The sequence below is a fragment of the Lepidochelys olivacea genome (genome assembly GCF_965140295.1).
Source record: "Lepidochelys olivacea isolate rLepOli2 genome assembly, chromosome: 7".
Taxonomy (NCBI): domain Eukaryota; kingdom Metazoa; phylum Chordata; order Testudines; family Cheloniidae; genus Lepidochelys; species Lepidochelys olivacea.
This window is the reverse complement of record NC_140417.1, coordinates 77,467,821-77,483,396: the sequence shown is the minus strand read 5'-3', so window position 1 is coordinate 77,483,396 and position 15,576 is coordinate 77,467,821. Positions and strand designations below refer to the sequence as shown.

The 15,576-nt window shown below is 39.3% G+C and overlaps 1 protein-coding gene across 6 annotated transcripts in view; it reads left to right on the top strand.

Moving 5' to 3' along the window:
* RHOBTB1 (Rho related BTB domain containing 1) overlaps positions 1-15,576 on the top strand; it is an 84,797-nt gene that overhangs the window by 31,433 nt on the left and 37,788 nt on the right. For 3 of the 6 annotated variants that reach the window (XM_084633938.1, XM_084633934.1, XM_084633937.1), the window contains 2 exons: positions 10,166-10,367; positions 10,723-10,826. In XM_084633938.1, coding sequence (XP_084490064.1) covers positions 10,176-10,367; positions 10,723-10,826 — 296 coding nt within the window. In that variant the 5' untranslated portion in view covers positions 10,166-10,175. Of the gene's footprint in view, positions 1-293; positions 352-6,946; positions 7,081-10,165; positions 10,368-10,722; positions 10,827-12,998; positions 13,018-15,576 lie in introns of those variants that run through there. The other 3 variants (XM_084633935.1, XM_084633936.1, XM_084633939.1) reach the window with 3 other exon arrangements.

Below are 15,576 nucleotides of genomic sequence, written 5' to 3'. Positions count from 1 at the left end.
TTAGTCTCTAACGTGCCACAAGTACTCCTTTTCTCAGTACAAAATGAATCAGATCCTACTTTGGTGTAAATTGGTATAACTCCATTGAAGCCAGTGGAGCTATTCCAATTTATACCAACTGAGGATCTGCCCCAAAATTACTGTTTGCCTTATCTTGTCATGTGATTTAACCCTCATTACACCTATCCCTTGTTGCCTGTGTTTGGTACTGGCTGATTCATTGATGCTAACAAAGTAAATTTGTTATTACTTCCCCTTTTGCCCTCTGCCATTTGATAATTTTCCTCTTCTAGGTTACACCTCATGAAAAGGTTTTGTGACAGTCTTTCACCAGCTGCTGCCGTCTGTCAGGTACTTGATACCCTGCTGTGGTTTCTTTCACCAATGTATTTGTAGTTCTGAAATCATTAACTGAATTGTATCAGGTTTCTCAGATTGCAATTGGTTTTATGGCCCCTTCCTTCCCGCTCCTCCCCTTGAATCGAAGATGCCTGTGATTTCTGCCTTTTAAACAGATGTACCATATCTATAAGTTTCTTTTTCTCCTTTCACATATGCTTATAAATCCATTTAGTTTCTAAAACAAAAAAGGGTTTGTTTTATATTTCAAAGTGAAAACAACTCCTTTGCTTCCCTGGCTCTATTGCATATCTGCTTAGGCTTTTGCCAGTCTTCTGATACCCTAACAGTTTTCAATCTAATGCAATGACTTCAGTTCCCGTAGAATTTAACGCTTTTGCATTGATTCTAAATCTCCAGCTTCTGTGTTTGCACTTTGGTATGCATATATTAGGGTAACCAGATGTCCCGATTTTATAGGGACAGTCCCGATTTTTGGGTCTTTTTCTTATATAGGCTCTTATTACCCCCCACACTTTGTCCCGGTTTTTCACATTTGCTGTCTGGTCACCCTAATATATACACTCTGCTGCACTTCCTAATCACCATTTGTGGTACCAAGTTATATATTGCTTCTGTAAAGGACTCATAGTAAGAAAAGTACACCCTTAAAATAGATAGTACAGCCTTGCTGGGGGAGAAACCACAAATAAAGCCACTTCACATATTTCCAGGTATCTGTTTCTCAGTGAGTGCTTTTCAAGGTCTCATCAATAGGTTTTGTGGTGGTTTCTTTTTTTTGTTTGTTTGTTTCTTATGCTAGGATTTTCAAAGGCATCTGAGGAAGTGAAGCACCCATCTCCCATTGAATTGCATACATTCCGGTGTTGCTCTCCATTAGATTTCTATGAAAATGCCAGCACTAGTCTCAGTAATGGAGGATCTGTTTGCTCAAGCGTATCCCTGTCCCCCGTGTCCAAAATTGTAAGTTGAGTCAGACAGGGTTGGAACTATTGACAGTTCACCTTTGGGAGAGAGGAAGGCAGGGCCTTCTTTGATGAGCATCTGAGGCTTTCAAATCCTCACTCGCAATCTTCAGCTCAAGGACTCAATCCTGCAAGTCCGTAGTACTAAGCCTAGTAATTACTATGCCATGAAGCAGCCTGGTGAAGTCAACTGAACTCCTCACAGTAATAAGTACGAACCCTACTAGTAAGTGTTGCCAGGATCCGACATAAATCACTGAGTTGATGCTTGAGACCGGGGTTCTCAATTCGGGGGCCACAAGCAGATTTCAAGCAGGGCCAGAGTTAGACTTGCTGGGGCCCAGGGCAGAAAACTCAAGCTAAAGCCTGAGCAACTTAGCTTTGTAGGGTCCCCCCAGTAACGTGGGGCCACGGGCAATTGCCCTTCTTGCTACCCCCTAATGTCGGTCCTGGCTTTTACATGCAGAAAAACAGTTGGGGCACAGATGGGCCATGGAGTCTTTATAGTATGTTGGGCAGGGAGGGGCTCAGAAAGGAAAAGGTTGAGAACCGCTACTCTAGACTGTTGGTGAGTATTCTATGCTGGTGCGGGGGGGTTCATATTTGGCTACTGCTGTAAGAAAAATTGGGGTATGTTCTTTATTGGTTAACTTATGCTTTATAATCATCATAAACTGGTCACAGATCTCAAAACATTTTACAAAGGAGATCAGTATCATTACCTCCATTTTACAGATGGGGGAAACTGAGGAACAGAGGGGGAAGTGGCTTTGCGAGGTCATTCAGCAAAGCAGACACAGCACCAGGTCTCCTGAGTCCCTGTCCAGTGCCTATCCTCTAGGCCACACTTCCTCCCCATAGTTAAAGATATGCTATCAGTGTTAAAACCACTGCAATCTGATTTTTTTTGTCCTGTTGATTCACGTATGGTTTAAGATGACTATAAATTAAATTGCTTAGAGATTTTTTCCCCCCTTTCTTTCGTTCATCTATTTTGTGTACTTGATAGGGAAACTAGTTATTATTTCTGGTTGGAAAATGGTAAATATTTTCTGTGAAAAGTTTCAGAAGAAATGAAAAAAATGGTTGTTTTTGGTTTCTGAAAACTGAAAATATGTATTTTTTTAAAAAGAGAAAATTTGGAAAGAAATGAAAATTTTCCACAAAAATATTCACTTTAAATAAAGGCCATTCTTGTGTTTTAGGAAAAAGTTTTCAAATGGAAAAAAATAACTAGCTCTATAGATTGTGTACAACGTGCATTTCTTCCCATGAAGTTAGCCAATCAATCCCTGATCCTGCAGTGAGATCTATGGAGGCAAATTCCTGTGCCCATGTAGTGCATCACATGGGGATAGCAGCACACCTGCCGGGATCTTCTTGCAGGATCATGGCCGTAGTACATCTCCTCTATTGTTTGTGTGGGTCCTTTACCCAGTGACAGGAGAGAGAGAATAACTTTTTAAAAGAAGAAATTTCACTTGTAAAATCACAGCTGTTGGCAGGCGGGTTCATGGGTAGGAACTGGAACTGCTTAAGTTTTCTTTTTTCTTGACTAGATTTTAAGATAATGTTTCTTTAACAGGCTTTTGGATAAAAGTGCTTTAGAAATGTAAACTTGTATTATTATTATTATTATTATTAAGGCCAGTTGGTTGGAAGAATCTGCATGTTGTAGCAACAGCTCTGGTTTCCATGATAATAAAGGATACTCATTCAACAATGAGAAAAAGTAAGAAAAACCCCATCAGCAAATGGAGATAGAAGAGGAGAAAGAAACAGGTAGCCATAAGCATTAGTGCAGCCCATGAACTGGAGTTATAACCTTACACTTTATTGGACACTACCTGCTTTACATACCATACTTCAAGTCAAATAGATTTATCTAGGAACTTGGCGCTCTCTCCTCTCCTGTTTCCTCTTAATTTTCCAATAATCCCAGATGGTGATTTGAAAATATAAACATCCGAAGTGGTGTCTAAGATCCTTCCCAATATTTTCATCATTGATATCAGTCTGCTTCATTGTCCTCAGAAATGTACTAGCCAGATGAATTCTAAATTGTGTCCTTTGCAAAGAGCTATCTTTATCCAGTCTGACACTGTATCTTACTTCTGATAAATTTTTAAATGCTACTTGTTTGATCACAGTTACACTTTATGCTAGTTTTTCTGTCAAGTGATCTCTGTCCTTTGTCATTGCCACTGGGCACATTTCAACAACTTTGGGGGTTTTTGTTTTGTTCAACCCTATTTTCTTTCTAGATAGCATTGAAGCATAGTTTATTTCTTGGTCCTGGAATTTTTTTGCATGCCACTTTCTGCCATGTCATTTGCTTTCTCATCTAGCCCTAACTAAAAAGAACAGGAGTACTTGTGGCACCTTAGAGACTAACAAATTTATTAGAGCATAAGCTTTCATGGGCTACAGCCCACTTCATCGGATGCATAGAATGGAACACACACACACACAGTTGGAAGTTACCATAAAAACTCTGAGAAGCTAATTAGTTAAGATGAGCTATTATCAGCAGGAGAAAAAAGCTTTTGTAGTGATAATCAAGATGGCCCATTTAGACAGTTGACAAGAATGTGTGAGGATACTTAACTTAAGGAAATAGATTCAATAAGTGTAACGACCCAGCCACTCCCAGTCTCTATTCAAACCCAAGTCAGTGGTGTCTAGTTTGCATATTAATTCAAGCTCAGCAGTTTCTCATTGGAGTCTGTTTTTGAAGCTTTTCTGTTGCAAAATTGCCACCTTTAAGTCTGTTACTGAGTGGCCAGAGAGGTTGAAGTGTTCTCCTACCGGTTTTTGAATGTTATGATTCCTGATGTCAGATTTGTGTCCATTTATTCTTTTGCGTAGAGACTGTCCGGTTTGGCCAATGTACATGGCAGAGGGGCATTGCTGGCACATGATGGCATATATCACATTGGTAGATGTGAGGTGAACAAGACCCTGATGGCGTGGCTAATGTGATTAGATCCTATGATGGTGTCACTTGAATAAATATGTGGACAGAGTTGGCATCAGGCTTTGTTGCAAGGATAGGTTCCTGGGTTAGTGTTTTTGTTGTGTGGTTGCTGGTGAGTATTCGCTTCAGGTTGGGTGGCTGTCTGTAAGCGAGGACTGGTCTGTCTCCCAAGATCTGTGAGAGTGAGGGATCATCCTTCAGGATAGGTTGTAGATCCTTGATGTTGCACTGGAGAGGTTTTAGTTGGGGGCTGAAGGTGACAGCTAGTGGTGTTCTGTTATTTTTTTTGTTGGGCCTGTCCTGTAGTAGATGACTTCTGGGTACCCTTCTGGCTCTGTCAGTCTGTTTTTTCACTTCAGCGGTGGGTACTGTAGTTTTAAGAATGCTTGATAGAGATCTTGTAGGTGTTTGTCTCTGTCTGAGGGATTGGAGCAAATGCGGTTGTATCTTAGAGCTTGGCTGTGGACAATGGATTGTGTGGTGTGTCCTGGATGGAAGCTGGAGGCATGTAGGTAAGTATAGTGGTCAGTAGGTTTCCGGTATAGGGTGGTGTTTATGTGACCATCGTTTATTAGCACAGTAGTGTCCAGCAAATGGACCGCTTGTGTGGATTGGTCCAGGCTGAGGTTGATGGTGGGATGGAAATTGTTGAAATCATGGTGGAATTCTTCAAGGGCTTCTTTTCCGTGGGTCCAGATGATGAAGATGTCATCAATGTAGCACAAGTAGAGTAGGGGTGTTAAGTGACGAGAGCTAAGGAAGCGTTGTTCTAAGTCAGCCATAACTAGTTATCCTAACTCCAGTTTATATTCCCAGATATTACCAACCTTTCTACACTCAAATCTAGACACTTTCCTGTTTTCTTTTTGTTTGGCATTTTCATAAATATAAAGAGAAGGGTAACCACCTTTCTGTATACAGTGCTATAAAATCCCTCCTGGCCAGAGGCAAAACCCTTTCACCTGTAAAGGGTTACGAAGCTATGGTAACCTCGCTGGCACCTGACCCAAATGACCAATGAGAGGGCAAGATACTTTCAAATCTGGGGGAGGGGGGCGGGAACAAAGGGCTTTTCTGTCTGTGTGATGCTTTTGCCAGGAAGAGATCAGGAAGGCAGCCTCAGAACTTCTGTTAGATTAGTAAGTAATCTAGCTAGAAATGCGTTAGATTTCGTTTTGTTTAATGGCTGGTAAAATAAGCTGTGCTGGATGGAATGTATATTTCTGTTTTTGTGTCTTTTTGTAATTTAAGATTTTGCCTAGAGGAATCTCTGTGTTTTGAATCTGATTACCCTGCAAGGTATTTGCCATCCTGATTTTACAGAGGTGATTCTTTTACCTTTTCTTTAATTAAAATTCTCCTTTTAAGAACCTGATTGATTTTTCATTGTTCTTAAGATCCAAGGGTTTGGGTCTGTGTTCACCTGTACAAATTGGTGAGGGTTCTTATCAAGCCTTCCCCAGGAAAGGGGGTGTAGGGTTTGGGGGGATATTTATGGGAAGACGTCTCTAAGTGGGCTCTTTCCCTGTTCTTTGCTTAAAATGCTTGGTGGTGGCAGCATACGGTTCAAGGACAAGGCAAAGTTTGTACCTTGGGAATGTTTTAACCTATGCTGGTAAGAATAAGCTTAGGGGGTCTTTCATGAAGATCCCCACATCTGTACTCTAGAGTTCAGAGTGGGGAAGGAACCTTGACAGGAATATCAATAGTTACATAATTTATTACACTGTAACAATTGTATCTGAAGTTTAAACTGGTGAAAACCTTACCTGAAACAGAGTGTAGCCGTGACAATACAATTTCAAAATCTCATGTCTTGTACATACTCCTGGCTTTAGTCAAAGCTGTGCCTTAAATTCTTTGGGTTGCATTTATAAGTAGTGAATCCACACCTTTTGGTAACTGTGGATGGTATAATTGAACACTGGAGCCTATTTTTATTGGAGGTTTCTAAGTGTTTGTTCAGACTTCTGGTTGTTGAAAACTTTCCAATAATTAGGAACCTTTTAAAAATTCCTTTTTAAAATCTAGAGAATAGCCATTATAGATGGTCTGCATTTCTTCATACATCTTGAGTGAAGTCTGGAGTGAATTTAAAAGAGCTGCAAATTTTTTCTGATTTATTTTAATCTCAGTTTTGTACAGTATTGAGTCAAGTTAAAAATGTCTTCACTAGACTACTGTTGATCTACTACATAGAATTCAGGTTTTCTGGGACCAATCTCTGATACCTTTGCTTTAATTAAGTTAGTAAAAATATCAAAAAATAAAAAGAACTTTTTCATTTAATTGATGTTCTTCCCATATATTCCTTTTTAGGATTCTCAGATTTCTCTTTTGCTTTGTAGGTTTATTATTTTTTATCTAGACTTGCCTATTCATTTTAAACCTACCTTGTAATTATTTTGTTTTGTTTTTTTTAACATCATAGGCTCTTTTTTTACTTAACATCTATTTTGTGACAGGCTCTAGCTTATTCTCACCAAACCAGTCATTTACATTTTTAATAAATTATGTTATAGTAAAAGTGATCCAAATAACAGCATTTGAGATAAAATTTTCAGTATGAGAAACATTGTTTTATCACAGACCCCTGTTTGTAGTTTTAACCAACAAAACACACTGGCTAGCTGTTCTTCTTCAGTTTCCTTTCCAGCACTTTAGACATTTCTACATTTCATCTGTGACGCCTCATCCATGCATGAATAAAATATGAAGTAATTTAATACTTCTTGTGATGTCAGGAGTTACTGCTTATACTGAGACCTGCAAGAAAAGGTATTTTTAAATGTTTCCAAGTAAATCGTATACTGTACTTTTTTTAGCTTGCTTTTTCTAAACTCATCAGTGCCCTGGGTCTGTCTTTCAGGCTGGGACACATAATTCCAAGAAAAAATGGCTTATTGTCTGTAATTTTGGGTAGATAAGGTGGTAACCATTGGTTCCTTTGCAGATAAGCCCTACAGCTGGAGAGTGAGGCAGCTGAGGAACTGAATGACCCGTTGTTCCCAGTGCTATTTACTGTGGCCTTGATCCTACATTTAGATCCATTTAAGCAGAGCCTAGCAACTGGTGGAGCCCCTTTGGTTCAAGGCTTCACGCAAAGGATCAGAGTCTTGTATGGGATTTGCTCAATGGCCAAGCAGCCAATAGGCAAGCACTCTTTCAAGTGTGTGGGGCAACAGACGGATAGTATGGCTTGTAGTGTTAACTTGGGCACAATTGGCCAGTTAGCCAAAAGTCCCTGTCACTCTCCCTAAGATGGCTGCTTTCCTACTACTTATGGAGGTGGAATGTAGGTTCGAATTCAGATCACGCTTGTTAGGACTTACTCTGATGGCTTAATTTTCTCTAATGTACAAACTGTGCATATGCTGTGTCATTTTCTTTCATTCCCTGGAGACCTGTTGTTAAAGTTGTGCCAAGACACCCCATTGTGCTAGGTGCTGCAGAAACACCTATGAAAGCATGTTCCCTGCCCCAAATAACTTATTGGACTCAAAGGCCCCAATCTTGCAACTGTCTTTTCAGACAGATTCCTGTCCCCATATAGAACCCTCAGCCAGTGGCAGGTTAGTCACTGGGCCTACGGCACCTGTGCCCAGGGTCCCCAGCCAATTGGGGGTCCCAGGAAAAATGGGCACCCATATGCCCTGACCCGCTCTGCCCACCCGGTGCTCCTGCCGGGAAGCAGGGGAAGCCCCCATGCCCTGACCCCACTCCCCAGCAGGAGTACTGGGCGGGCGGAGGAAGCTCCCTGGCAGGAGCACTGAAAAGGTGTGGCAGGGCAAGCCCCAGTTCCCCGGCAGGAGTGGCTGGGCTGGGGGGGTGGGGGAGGAGGGGGGCTGCAGGCGGAAGGGGTGTGGACAGGTCCCCACTTGCTCTGGCCCAGGGACCCACGAAAGATTAATCCGCCTCTGCCTGTGCACATTCAGGTGTGAGATGAGGGCCTAAATTGTGTCCTCACTGTGAGAAAACCATCTATATGCTGGTGCAATATCAAAATATTTTGACAAGTTACCCTATACGAAATGTCTTCCAAAGTGTAATAGCTACATCAATAGATCAATGTGACAGAAGAGTGACACAGCCTCACTCTAGTCTGGTAATAAATGTCTGTGCTTCAGAAGATCCCTTTATTTCCCTCGCCCCCCCACACACAAATATGGTAAAAAATGTAACCATTATTTAAATTCTGCCTCCACAGTGCACATCCAGTATCTTAATTGGTTGGGTAATATTTAGTCCCAACACTGACTTTTGTTGCTGTAGGTCATATCAGCTGAAGTAATGAAAAAGCACAGTTAAAATTAGTCACAGTCCAATAGTTACTGAAAAGTTGTACTTATTCTTAAGTGTCATAGAAAATAATGGATTTGAGACTGCAAAGAAAGAACAGCAAAATAGCATTTATTTTTTTAATTGGCATTATGATTTAATGTTGGCTGAATGAACTGTGGTTTAGAAAAAAGAACATGTAAAGTAGAATCATTCACTATCTTAATTATATCTGTTCCTTAATTTTAAATGCTTTCTTGTGAGGAAAAAATATTCTCTCAATAAAAGATTACCTGTATTTTGGCAATTAATGAAATCTGCATGTAGGTTCCTCGTTTGTTTGTTTGTTTAAATCTGTTCGGCAACCCCTACTAAATATGGTTGTGCCTTGTATTTTCTCTTATTCTCCTTCCTTATTGATATTCAGCAGCAGACACTGTGTCAGTAAACAGATTACTAGAGATTAGGAGAGCAAAATCAGGTACTCTGAACGATGATCCTTCATTTATATCTCTCAGAGGGAAAAATGGCAGATTTTTCAAGGGACATATTGGACTTCATTTTAAAAAATAGCATCTCCCCTTCTGATCCCCCCCCCCAACCCGCACTCCCCCTCACCGTCCCGGCAATATTCCCACCCACTCACTAATTTAACACACACACAAATGTTTATTAAGGAAATCTGTCCATTTTCAACTTTCCACAAGGACAGTGTTTTTAAAAAACAAATAATATATTTCTGCTTTTTAGCAAAACAATTCCAGTATCTTACAAACAGATTTTTCTAATGAGATGTACAAGTTCTAGTTAGACTGCTTGATTTTAATATAGACTTTAATCTGGTTTGTAAACATTCTAAAATGTTTTTTGTAATTGTTTACTTTCATAAAAGAAAAATTTTTGACTGTAGAAATATATCTTATAAAAACAGAGAGAGGATATATGACATATGCAGGATACAGTAATCACTGAGTTGAATTGGATCAATATAAATTATGGGGTGCAGAAAGTCAGAGCTCTTCTGTCATCTCACAAGTAAGATATTTGTACATTTTTAGTTGTAATTTATATTGTGTATATATCTGGGTGATTCAGTTTTCATCGTGCTTTACGTACTTCAGAATATAGTTAGAACTTGTCTTTTTAGGTTGACTCTCATAATCCAAAACTTGAAAGGACAGAATGCAAGGCAAAACTTGTAGTACAAAAAAAGGTTTATGCCATAATTCCTAAGGTCAAACCCACTGAAGTCTAGTCTCCTCCGCTTCTCAACATAAAAAGTAGTTAGTGAGATGTAAGTTTGTGCTAGCAGACCTAGCTTCACCAAGATTTATCTTGAGCAAGCAGGTCTGTGTTTACAGAAAACCAAGGAGATAATAACATGCTAACTGGAATAAGCCATTCAAGGTAAAAAATGTTTCAGTAACTGTGTGTCCTATATGAAGGAACTGTTCATCAACTTTAGTACAACTTGCATAAGCTTTGTCTTAAGACTTCATTCTTGTCTTTAGCAAGTGGAAGGATCTTATTGTAAATAACACAACTTCTGTTATATTAGAAAACAAATGTAACTATTGTGTTGCAGTTCTTGATAAATGGACACTGACATGGACTACGAAAGACCCAACGTTGAAACCATAAAATGTGTGGTAGTTGGCGATAATGCAGTGGGGAAGACTCGCTTAATTTGCGCAAGGGCATGCAATACCACTTTGACACAGTATCAGCTCCTGGCAACTCACGTACCAACCGTCTGGGCAATTGATCAGTACCGTGTCTGCCAAGAGGTAAGGATTTTCCAGTTTATTAAATGTGTAGTGCACACAATAAGTTTGATTGTTATTGATCAGCTCTTTAATGGTCAAGATATGGTAATGGGCAACTCAAAAATAAAAAGTATTTGAAGATACCATCTAACATGCAAGGCATCCACTTTTTCTCTAAGCCCACAATTACATTCCGAATTTTTTTGTGACAAGAACATATTTAAAATACTCATATTGTGCTTACATATTATAAAGTTTAACACTGTGCTAGTTTGGTGTAGCATGCATCATATCTTTTTTACAAGGAGAGTAGCAATTTTACCTGTAGTGAGTTTTTTAATTGAGGGAGGAAAATATAATGTCTATTCTATTTTAGGTCCTTGAACGCTCCCGGGATGTTGTTGATGAAGTGAGTGTTTCTCTCAGACTCTGGGATACTTTTGGTGACCATCACAAAGACAGACGATTTGCTTATGGAAGGTAAAATGAGCCAAGTCTAACTTTTAAATAATAGGTGCAGTAATATTTAGTAGAGAGAAATTTGCAGCTCTGAATTTTGAAACATGAGGCCTTATAACCATCATGGGTATTCCTATTTCTGCCTATTACAAGGACGATAACTGTAAGGATTAAACAGATACGCATATTTAAAAGGCAGTACAGTTTTACTCTTCTGCATTTACTTAAGAAAAATGTTAAGGCCTGTTAACAAAAATATTAACAAATACTGTAATGTTTCAGACTATTGTGTTCACAAAAATGAGGCTGTGATTTTATGAAAATGAACACCAGTTTTCCTTGCTTAAGTAAGCATCATGAAGTATAATCAATTCACTTATTACTGAGCTAACAAACAGGTTTGTTGGGAAAACATAATCTCTTGTGTTGCAAAATATATATATAAACAACTGATCTGCCGAGTTGGGTGGGTCATTCTCTTAGGACCGGATTTAAATCCCAAATCGCTAAAAGATAGGAGTCTTTTTTTTTTTTTTTGCTGTTTTCTTAATTAAAATAAAAGGGAAGTGTTCTCTTACATGAACACCAAAGTCTACACAGAGTTCTCATTGACACAATAATCTTGTAAATGTTGAGAATTTATCAGTAGGGTTTTATCAAAGTGCAAAATGTGGCCTAATTCTAATGTCTCTGACAGTCTTTCCATTTAATTCAGAGGGAGTTGAATCTGGCCCTTGATCAATGCAAGCAGAAGCGCTGCTGAGTAGCAGGAAATTCAGTATATTATAATGTGAATCAGCTACCTGAAATAGGCATATAAAAGGCATATAAAACTAAAAATGGATGTCATAAACTTTTTTTTTGTGATTGAGACACATACAAGGCCTTATTTTTTGCACGAACTGTCAGTATTTCTTTTCCTTCTGAAACTTCCTTTTTCTTTTCCCTGTCACATCTGCTCCTATCTTATTTCAGCTGATATTTTTCAAAAGACCTCTTTTCTCCAGTTAAAAATGTTATATGTATAGTATCTGCACCAGTTTTGCACTTCATGTCTGTAAATAGTTCTTTCTTTGTGGCTCCGTTTTCAATGCACCTGAAGTATAGAGAAGCCAGAGTTGTGTGAATCAGTGTTAGATAAAATGAGTAACTTTCAAGGGAGTTAGCCTACTCTGGTGTGTGTGTGTGTTTGTCTCTCTCTCTTCATAACAAGATTGTCTATCAGCTGAATCAGCTGAGTAATGGTAACATCCCTTGAAATTTTCACATTGTAAAGCTCCATATGCAAGTTTATAGTTTTATGTATGTAAATCCTTCTTTATATCCAGTGTCATCTTAAAGGAATGTTTTATCAAGAGCTGTGAAGTAAAAAGTGCTTTCTATTGCAGAGACGTTGTCCTTTGGCCAGCAGTGTGATTTTTGAAAGACAGTTAAGTTCCCATTTCAACAAAGTACTTAAACATGTGTTTAAGTGCTCTGCTGAATCAGAACCTAAAGTATAGCATGTCTTGATTATATAAGGTGCCCATTTTAACAATAAGTTATTGATTTAAGATAAAATTGACCTTACTTTCCAAACTCATTCAAGTGTTTATGAAGGTTTCAGGTATAAACAATTTTTATTTTAATATTTAGAACTTTATGAAGCCTGACTTTGTAAATATGGTTGTACCTCGCGTTTCCTCTTCCTCCCTGAAGTACCGACGTGATATTCTGTAGCAGACACTTTGTCACTGAACAAATTACTAGAGACTAGCAGAACAAAATCAGGCATCTTCTGAACTGTGATCCAACGTTTACTGAGTGAATGGGGAAAACCACTTCTAATCTTAACTTCTTCATACTTAACTTCTAATCTTTCACGCACAAAGGGACTTGAGTACCTTGAGTTCAGTGGGGCTAGTTACATGAGTAAAATGACTCTCACATATGTTTGCAGGATTGGGCCCGTCGTGTGAGACACATGGGAACAAGGTTTGCTGAAAAGAGTTTAGCTCCGAAAGAAACTGTTTTAGGGCTTGTCTACATTTAACAGGGGATCGATGCATGGCAATCGATACATTGGCAGTCAATTTATCGGGTCTAGTGAAGACCTACTAAATCAACCGCAGATCCCTCTCCCATCGACTCCTGTACTCCACCGGATCAAGAAGAGTAACAGGAATAGACGGGAGAGCATCTCCTGTTGATATCGCGTAGTGTGGACCCCGCAGTAAGTAGATCTAAACTACGTTGACTTGAGTTACGCTATTCACGTAACTCAAATTGTGTAGCTTATATCGACTTTTCGTAGTGTAGACAAGGCCTTAGAAACCTATCATGCTGGCAGTAGCGTTCCTTCTGCCAAGTCTCTTAATGCATTTGTGTGTAATAGCAAACTGGTGTATCTTAAGAAAACCATTTGGGATCCATTTTATTAATGGAATTTCACTGGTCAAATTTTATAATAGCAGGCTCTGCTTACCCTGTTCATTTCTATTCTGTTCTAAAATGATTTAATACAGTGTTAACATATTTAGTATGTTTCTTTTAATATTTTTTACAACTAGGAGCCTTTATAAATTGCAGATGAGTTTATTGCTTATATTCATTTACAGAATTTGTTTTCAAATTATATTCTGTACTTTGAAGTGTGTTCTCATAATTAAGTCAAACCTTGCAGAACAGTGAAAAGCTGGCTAGTTCGAGAACACTTAATACTAAACCTAAAGGTGTCCAGTCTTCTCTGCCTGGAAGATTGTTTAATGAGATGTCCCTTCAAATACCCTTCAAAATTGTTGTTGTTTTATGCAAAGTAGATTCTGTTATGCTCGTGGTGCATGGAGAGGTCTGAATCTATCAGCCGAGACCTTTAATTGTCCTAACTGTGGCATAACAAGCGCTATCAAGTTCTCAGTGTATCTGCCTCTCTTTGGGGAAGACTGCTCCATTAATTTTGCAGAATTATATATAAATAGGTTATGCTGTAGGTGACATGATGAACAAGTGATAGGATTTATCTTGGGGAGAATTTCTTCCTGCTGTTTCATTTTTCATTGAGATGAGTAAAAAGATGGAACAGTTAATCCCTTTTTTTTTTTTTTTAAAGATGAGGGGTTAGGGGGCAGAGTATCAATCCTAGCCTGTATTTTACTGCATGTTGTTTAATTACAGATCAAAATCATACAGGACATTGGGAGGGGGAAAGGGAAACTGACAGAAATATTAAGAAAAAAAGACTGAGAACAAAACTTGGTTGGAAAGATTTCTAAAAATGTTCTTTATTTCTTAACTCTGGATAGGTGGGTTTTCTCTGGGGTGCTTCTGTTCTTTCATTTCAAGTAGGTTCCAGTTTGTGGTGATGGATACTCATTAATTCCTATTGTCCTGAAGGATTCAATTTTATGCAAAATCTGATGAAGAAATGGTAAGATGGTATGGTCTGAGGTATAAGCAGACCACACCAGGTATGGTATAAACATAGGTTTCAGAGTAACAGCCGTGTTAGTCTGTATTCGCAAAAAGAAAAGGAGTACTTGTGGCACCTTAGAGACTAACCAATTTATTTGAGCATGAGCTTTCGTGAGCTACAGCTCACTTCATCGGATGCATACTGTGGAAACTGCAGCAGACTTTATATACACACAGAGATCATGAAACAATACCTCCTCCCACCCCACTGTCCTGCTGGTAATAGCTTATCTAAAGTGATCATCAAGTTGGGCCATTTCCAGCACAAATCCAGGTTTTCTCACCCTCCACCCCCCCACACACAAACTCACTATCCTGCTGGTAATAGCTCATCCAAAGTGACAGCTCTCTACACAATGTGCATGATAATCAAGGTAGGCCATTTCCAGCACAAATCCAGGTTCTCTCACCCCCCCACCCCCATACACACACAAACTCACTCTCCTGCTGGTAACAGCTCATCCAAAGTGACCACTCTCCCTACAATGTGCATGGTAATCAAGGTGGGCCATGTCCAGCACAAATCCAGGCTTTCTCACCCACCCCCACTTTTCCCGGGGACACACACACACAGACTCACTCTCCTGCTGGCAATAGCTCATCCAAACTGACCACTCTCCAAGTTTAAATCCAAGTTTAACCAGAACGCCGGGGGGTGGGGGTGTTAGGAAAAAACAAGAGGAAATAGGCTACCTTGCATAATGACTTAGCTGCTCCCAGTCTCTATTTAAGCCTAAATTAATAGTATCCAATTTGCAAATGAATTCCAATTCAGCAGTTTCTCGCTGTAGTCTGGATTTGAAGTTTTTTTGTTTTAAGATAGCGACCTTCATGTCTGTGATTGCGTGACTAGAGAGATTGAAGTGTTCTCCGACTGGTTTATGAATGTTATAATTCTTGACATCTGATTTGTGTCCATTTATACTTTTACGTAGAGACTGTCCAGTTTGACCAATGTAAATGGCAGAGGGGCATTGCTGGCACATGATGGCATATATCACATTGGTGGATGTGCAGGTGAACGAGCCTCTGATAGTGTGGCTGATGTTATTAGGCCCTGTGATGGTGTCCCCTGAATAGATATGTGGGGTGGGAGGAGGTATTGTTTAATGATCTCTGTGTGTATATAAAGTCTGCTGCAGTTTCCACGGTATGCATCCGATGAAGTGAGCTGTAGCTCACGAAAGCTCATGCTCAAATAAATTGGTTAGTCTCTAAGGTGCCACAAGTACTCCTTTGGTATAAACATAGAAACTTTGATATCCAGATCTGTGTCACTTTTTCATCCAACAACGATTCTGTCTCAGTACTGTACTGTCAC